A 6,970-nucleotide genomic window follows, 5' to 3' on the forward strand; every position below is an offset into this window, starting at 1 on the left:
ATCTCTACACCGCACCCCCAGTGATCCAGTCCTCTGGTATCAAATCATGCAGCGGTTCAGTCATAGGAATAGCCTCCTTCACCTGCCTGTGAATCTCACACAAAATAGACTCCAAAAAGGTTGCACAGTGATAAACAAGCACATTCTCTCAGTTAAAGGTAACTGACTTCTTCCCCAGTGCGGGGGGGTGGCTGAAAGTGGGGTGGGGGGGCACGCAAAGCCAGAACTGGAGAATCCTGCCCCACACCAGAGAATCCTGCCCCACACCAGAGAACCTTTTCACAGCTTCTTGTTTGTTAGTAGGAAAGGGAAAGGGAAGGTTTCTTAATTAGAGTTTCCCAAGGCATCTGTAGAATCTATAATCTAGCCGTAAGAAAGAAATCTCCACAAGAATTTTGACAAAATTGTAACTAACCACATCCTTGACTCAGGCCTGGATCACTGCTGCTTCTGCAGCTGGGTGACACTTTACTAGAAACATGACTATACTCTTCCTCCTCCTCCTAACCCTGAACATGATTATACTCTTCCTCCTCCTCCTAACCCTGGACATGACTATACCCTTACTCCTCCTAACCCTGGACATGACTATACCCTTCCTCCTCCTAACCCTGGACAGGACTGTACCCTTCCTCCTCCTACTAAACCTGGACAGGACTGTACTCTTCCTCCTCTTCCTAACCCAGACAGTACTTCCCACCCGGTTGCTAAGCACTCCTCTCCGAGGGGGCGGGGGGGGGGGCAAGGTGTCAAACAGTTATTCTAGAGCTTTTGTCACCTGCCCCTGGAATGTCGTCCTGTCCCACTGAAACGTGTAGCTAGTGAGAGAGACGGCGTCGAGCAGTCATGAAGAAAGAACATCATTGTTAGTTAAGACGGAACCGATCAACCGCTGTGACTTGCAACCCTTGTTCACAAACAATATCTAGAACGACACACCTAACACACCAACCACAGCACTGTGTCAACAAGTGACACATCTAGTAGAGACGTATCTATTGACTGATCAGTTACATACTACATTTACATTTAGTCATTTTGATCTTTAGGACGGTTCTCTTGATCACAATGTTTTTCTCTGGTCTTGAGAAGCGAGCCTTGCTTCCAGAGCAGGGTAGCAGTGAGTATTCACCTCTGCCATGAGAATAACAAGTTTAAGTGTACCCAGTGAAGTATAAAAAAGGACATACTTGTTTGCTAACACAGAACATCTACAGTAATGTGTTTCCTTTATATGATGATGTCTAATCCATATTAGACTAATGTACAAAATAGTTTATGAGGCAAGTTCTAAAAACACGGGCCACTTATCATCAGTACGCATCACAATATCTGGCATTTGTAGGCATTTAATGAGTAACTGCAGATGAATTACATGGTGCATCTCCAACCCTAACGCCTGCTCCTGCAGCTACTGCTGGATGAAACTGCTCCTTTCAAGCAAAACCAAAACAAACAGTGTGAGGGAGTCTATCCTGTCTGCAGAGCGCTGAGTCGTGGCTCCATCAATGCCTGGATTGTGCCCCAGCGTCTGCCTGGCCAGCTCTGGTTGCAGAGAGGCCCGTCTCAGCCAGCCCATCCCCTTCAGACACACTGATGGAGCTGTGGTGTGTGTGTGTGTGTGTGTGAGAGTGAGTGAGTGAGTGAGTGAGAGAGAGAGAGAGAGAGTGTGTGAGACAGTGTGTGTGACAGAGTGTGTGTGTAAGAGATTGTGTGATAGAGAGTGTGTGTGAGAGAACGAGGGTGCAGGTGTGTGTGAGGGAAAGTGTGTGTGTGAGAGCGAGAGAGTGTGTGTATAGTTTTCTGCTGCATTACCCTGAAGGGGCCCAGACTGGGGTGTCCAGACTGGGGTGTCCAGGCTGGGGTGTCCAGGCTGGGGTGTCCAGGCTGGGGTGTCCAGGCTGGGGTGTCCAGGCTGGGGTGTCCAGGCTGGGGTGTCCAGGCTGGGGTGTCCAGGCTGGGGTGTCCAGACTGGGGTGTCCAGGCTGGGGTGTCCAGACTGGGGTGTCCAGACTGGGGTGTCCAGGCTGGGGTGTCCAGACTGGGGTGTCCAGGCTGGGGTGTCCAGGCTGGGGTGTCCAGACTGGGGTGTCCAGGCTGGGGTGTCCAGGCTGGGGTGTCCAGGCTGGGGTGTCCAGGCTGGGGTGTCCAGGCTGGGGTGTCCAGGCTGGGGTGTCCAGACTGGGGTGTCCAGGCTGGGGTGTCCAGGCTGGGGTGTCCAGGCTGGGGTGTCCAGACTGGGGTGTCCAGGCTGGGGTGTCCAGGCTGGGGTGTCCAGGCTGGGGTGTCCAGGCTGGGGTGTCCAGGCTGGGGTGTCCAGACTGGGGTGTCCAGGCTGGGGTGTCCAGGCTGGGGTGTCCAGGCTGGGGTGTCCAGGGCATAGGAAGTGTGTCTCCATGTTTGTCAGATGAATCACTCTAGATTCTCCTGGCCACACACATCTAACTCCACTCTCCTTTACAGTGAACCTTCTGTCAGAAACACTGCATGCCATATATATCCCCACCTGAGGATTTATACTACTTTGAATATCAGCATTAGGACAACACTGTATTGCATTAGGACAACACTGTATTGCATTAGGACAACACTGTATTGCATTAGGACAACACTGTATTGCATTAGGACAACACTATTTTTGCAGTTACAATGTTTTGTTTTTGTAAGTTAATGGAATAACATTCCTGACGATGTGAAACTTTACTGTCCACGAGGCCAGAGTCCACGTTCCAGAATCATCCAGACAGTCTGTAAAGGAGAGCGAGCAGGAGCGACAGAGCAGACCTTCCCCCCTCTTCCCTCTCACCTGATGTTAGCTTGGTGACAAGCTTTACCTGGAGCAGACCCGCCTTCCTCACACACCTTATTCCCAGATCCTGTTTGTATTCTGGGTGGTTCTGTTAGTCACTGTTGGATTAATAAGAAAACACACAAAGTTAGAAAGAGGCCCTTTCATGGCCGTCCAATCATGTGAGAGGAGTATGTGTTTGAAGACTAAAGTATGACTTCAAAGTAATAATTCTTATCCTTGATGGCACTACTGAAGGGCCACTTGGGTAATCTGAACCCCTCTCTCTCTCCCCCCCCTCTCTCCCCCCCTCTCCCCCCCCCTCTCTCCCCCCCTCTCTCCCCCTCTCTCTCCCCCTCTCTCTCCCCCTCTCTCTCCCCCTCTCCCCCTCTCTCTCCCCCTCTCTCCCCCTCTCTCCCCCCCTCTCTCTCCCCCTCTCTCTCCCCCTCTCTCTCCCCCTCTCTCTCCTGCTCCCACACACTGCTGCGATTGTTAATGTTCAGGATCAAATTCTTTAATTTTGATTATGTCTCCTCCTTATGTCTCACACAGATAAGCAATGTGGTAATTAAAGAATATTGTTTGCCGACTTCATAAATTCATTAAACGTGGGCAGGATTTCAGTTAATAATTGATATGAAGTCTTGTGTGTCGCCTCTCTTCCTCTGCAACCCACCCACCCTCTCTCCCTCTCTCCCCCCCTCTCTCTCTCTTCCCCCCCCTCTCTCTCCCTCCCCCTCTCTCTCCCTCTCTCCCCCCCCCCTTTCCCTCCCTCCCTCCCCCCCTCTCTCTCCACCTGTTGCCTGTGTTGCTGGGAGGTCGCCTACAGTGAGTGAGGTCCCTAAAACACAGGCAGGAATGTGCAGGTGGTGAATGTTAGTGTGTGAGTTACAGTTTTTCTCGATTGCTAACACACAAAAATGGTATGTGTAACGCATCCCCACAAAACCATTCTGCCAATTCCCAGCAGAAACACCATGTACCCCAGTCTTTAAACACAATTTACCCTTTTTTACACATTTCTCAGGTTCATTCACACTTCTTTACAAAAGTCTAAACACACCTCTCACTTTAAGACACAATTATCACCATTATGTCATTCAGAAAACACTGTCGTTTGATAAGTAAACTCAAACCAGCGCAATTCAAACACCCTTAACAACCAATTATCCATGTGTAAGCACTAACAAGCAAATATACTCAACAAGCAATCAGGGGTTTGGAATAAAAACACAGGTAAGCTTATCTGTACAAGTACCGATGAGCAAATATCAGAGGAAGAGGCAGAATTGTCAGAATAAGAGGAGGTGGACAAGGGGGAGGCAGAGGAAGAGGAACAACAATCTCAAATGAGATCCATGCCACACCATGACAGAAATCCCTATGACAGAACAACCTTCTCCAAGCCATGGAAGAAGGTTGTGGGGACATTGTTCTGGAGTCTTGTCAGGAATGGCTCAGGCATTCAAGGGCATGCTGCTGTTAGGTTAGAGAAAACATTGCCTGTGATGTTGAGGAAAATCTCTGGCCTGACCCTGGTCAGAGATAGGATGCTGACCCAGAATGAACAGTACTGTAGCGTACTCAAGCCCTGTTACCCAGGTGACAATGCTTTGTTTATTTCCTTGTTTTCTTAGCCTTTGTTCCCCAAATTACAATTTACAGCAATACATTTGTGTTGTTGACTAACAGTACTACTATTTGTATACTGTGACCACTACAGTAACAAGAGCTCAAAATGCACTTGCTGTATAATGTAAATAGAAAATAAACAGCCTGTAAGAAGGACAATTGCAGTATTTGTGAGTTTTATGATTTACATCATGTCAAACTCATGAGGTGGAAAATATCCAAAATTCAGGGACACATTATAGTCATTGGTTCATGAAAACCTTTTTATAATAGTGTTTTCAATTCCTCCCAGCAGTGTGTAAAGGGTATTCAGAAGGTTGAATTTATTTGAGGGCTTTGTGTGTATTTTGAATGTGTTCGATTGTGTTTGATTTTGGGTCAAAAGTCAAGGGTTTGGCCAAAACAGTGTAAGTATGAAAATGTAGTATCTTCAACATGAAAACCACACATGGCCTGACCCCCCCAACACTACAGAACCCCGGTGCTAATATGGCACCAGACCCTATATAACTGTTATGCACCAGATTGAATGTGAACGCAGATTTTGGTGCCTAATTTCAGTGCCACTTAGGATAAATGCCTGATATTTGCCCTCTGGTGCTCCGAAACGGACTTAAGAAGCATCATCAGTGCACATGATTGCTAGTTAAATGATACTGCATTCATGGGATGTCCGAATAATCTGAAGAATAATTTCCCACCTGAGAAAATTCACATGAATGCCAGTCAGTGATTATTGTTTTCAATAAAAAATCCTTTAATGTCATCCACCGTCGTTTTGTGGCTCTTAAGTGTCAGGCACCGTTTAGGCACCGAAACTGCTTTAAAAGTATCGATTTAGCACCGGTATCGTAAAAACCCAGAGGATACCCAACACACACACACACACACAGACAGACAGACAGACAGACAGACAGACAGACACACACACTCACTCACTCACTCACTCACTCACTCACTCACTCACACACCCAAGTTGGTGTTGTGTTCATCCACTGCGGCGGGGGGGATTGTGTGACCATATCAATATCTCCACATCAACATCACCACTGTCAACATCAACGCCAGTCAGATGAATGGCCTTCCTGCGTGTAACCTGACCTGTTTTCTGTTGTGATATTCAGCAGGGCCCCACCGCTAACCCAAACCTCCAGCGGGGCCGCTAACTCTAACCCTCCCTCAGACGGAGCCAGCTGACTGAAGCCATGATGACATGAGGCGCCATGGTAACAGCATCAGAGCATGTATGCCTGTCTCATGACTCCCTACTCATCAGCAGCATGACTGTGTGTGTGTGTCTGTGTGTGCTACAGTCTGTGTAAAACATGCAAAGCGTCATTAGCCTCTCGTTTTCAGTTTCATGTTGAGTGAATCTTGACCGGCCTAGAGAGCACACTGCTCCACCAATCACAAACAGCAGGTCACTTACTGGGATCATTCCCCATCCAGTACTGCCCCCTAGTGGTAGAGCTGGTTATAGCAGGTTCACCTGTCCCGCCCACACAACAGCGTACTACACCCTCTGCATGTACAGGGCGGACCTGCCAGGGTTGTGCTGTATCAGATCTAAAAGCCAAAGCTGCCAGATTATTATCTGGGTAACACAGTGTGTGTCAAGGCAGAGCAGGGGGTCTAACACTGTGTGTCAAGGCAGAGCAGGGGGTCTGACCTCTGCACCAGGGTCTGACCTCTGACCTCTACACCAGGGTCTGACCTCTGACCTCTGCACCAGGGTCTGACCTCTGACCTCTACACCAGGGTCTGACCTCTGACCTCTGCACCAGGGTCTGACCTCTGACCTCTACACCAGGGTCTGACCTCTGACCTCTACACCAGGGTCTGACCTCTGACCTCTACACCAGGGTCTGACCTCTGACCTCTGCACCAGGGTCTGACCTCTGACCTCTGCACCAGGGTCTGACCTCTGACCTCTACACCAGGGTCTGACCTCTACACCAGGGTCTGACCTCTACACCAGGGTCTGACCTCTGACCTCTACACCAGGGTCTGACCTCTGACCTCTACACCAGGGTCTGACCTCTGACCTCTACACCAGGGTCTGACCTCTACACCAGGGTCTGACCTCTGACCTCTACACCAGGGTCTGACCTCTGACCTCTGCACCAGGGTAGATGAGCGTCTGTGTGGGTTTTGGAACTTCACCAGACCTTGACATCAGTATTTTCATATGTTGATTTTATTGTTTATTTATTACAATAATAATTTATTATTATCATAAACTGTTAAGTTTACAGGCTAATATTGTCTTAGTCTTGTAGTAATGTGTGAAGCTGTTTTGCCTTGTTGTATGCAAATGCAAAACTCAGTAGGAAATGTTTTTATGATATACTTTTCAGTGTACAGTTATGCTGTAGTGGGCCTTTTAATAATCCAAACTTGTTTACGTAATAACTATTACCGCGTAATTTAGCAACTGGGTACACTTGAATTTTAGGTCACCCAAATGTTATAACATGTATTTTGGCTGCAGGGAAGTCTATTATGTAACGCGATTGTGCGCGCTCCTCTCTCGTTGGCCGCTTGGGCACA

At 48.3% G+C, this 6,970-nt stretch overlaps 1 protein-coding gene across 1 annotated transcript; it reads right to left on the minus strand.

Moving 5' to 3' along the window:
* Positions 1–1,811: 1,811 nt before the first annotated feature.
* LOC134014863 (proline-rich protein HaeIII subfamily 1-like) lies at positions 1,812–2,381 on the minus strand. The gene has a single exon (XM_062454039.1). The coding sequence runs from the start codon at positions 2,379–2,381 to the stop codon at positions 1,812–1,814; it is 570 nt and encodes a 189-aa protein (XP_062310023.1).
* Between the last annotated feature and the right edge of the window lie 4,589 nt (positions 2,382–6,970).

This window comes from Osmerus eperlanus, chromosome 28 (assembly GCF_963692335.1).
Source record: "Osmerus eperlanus chromosome 28, fOsmEpe2.1, whole genome shotgun sequence".
NCBI classification, from domain to species: domain Eukaryota; kingdom Metazoa; phylum Chordata; class Actinopteri; order Osmeriformes; family Osmeridae; genus Osmerus; species Osmerus eperlanus.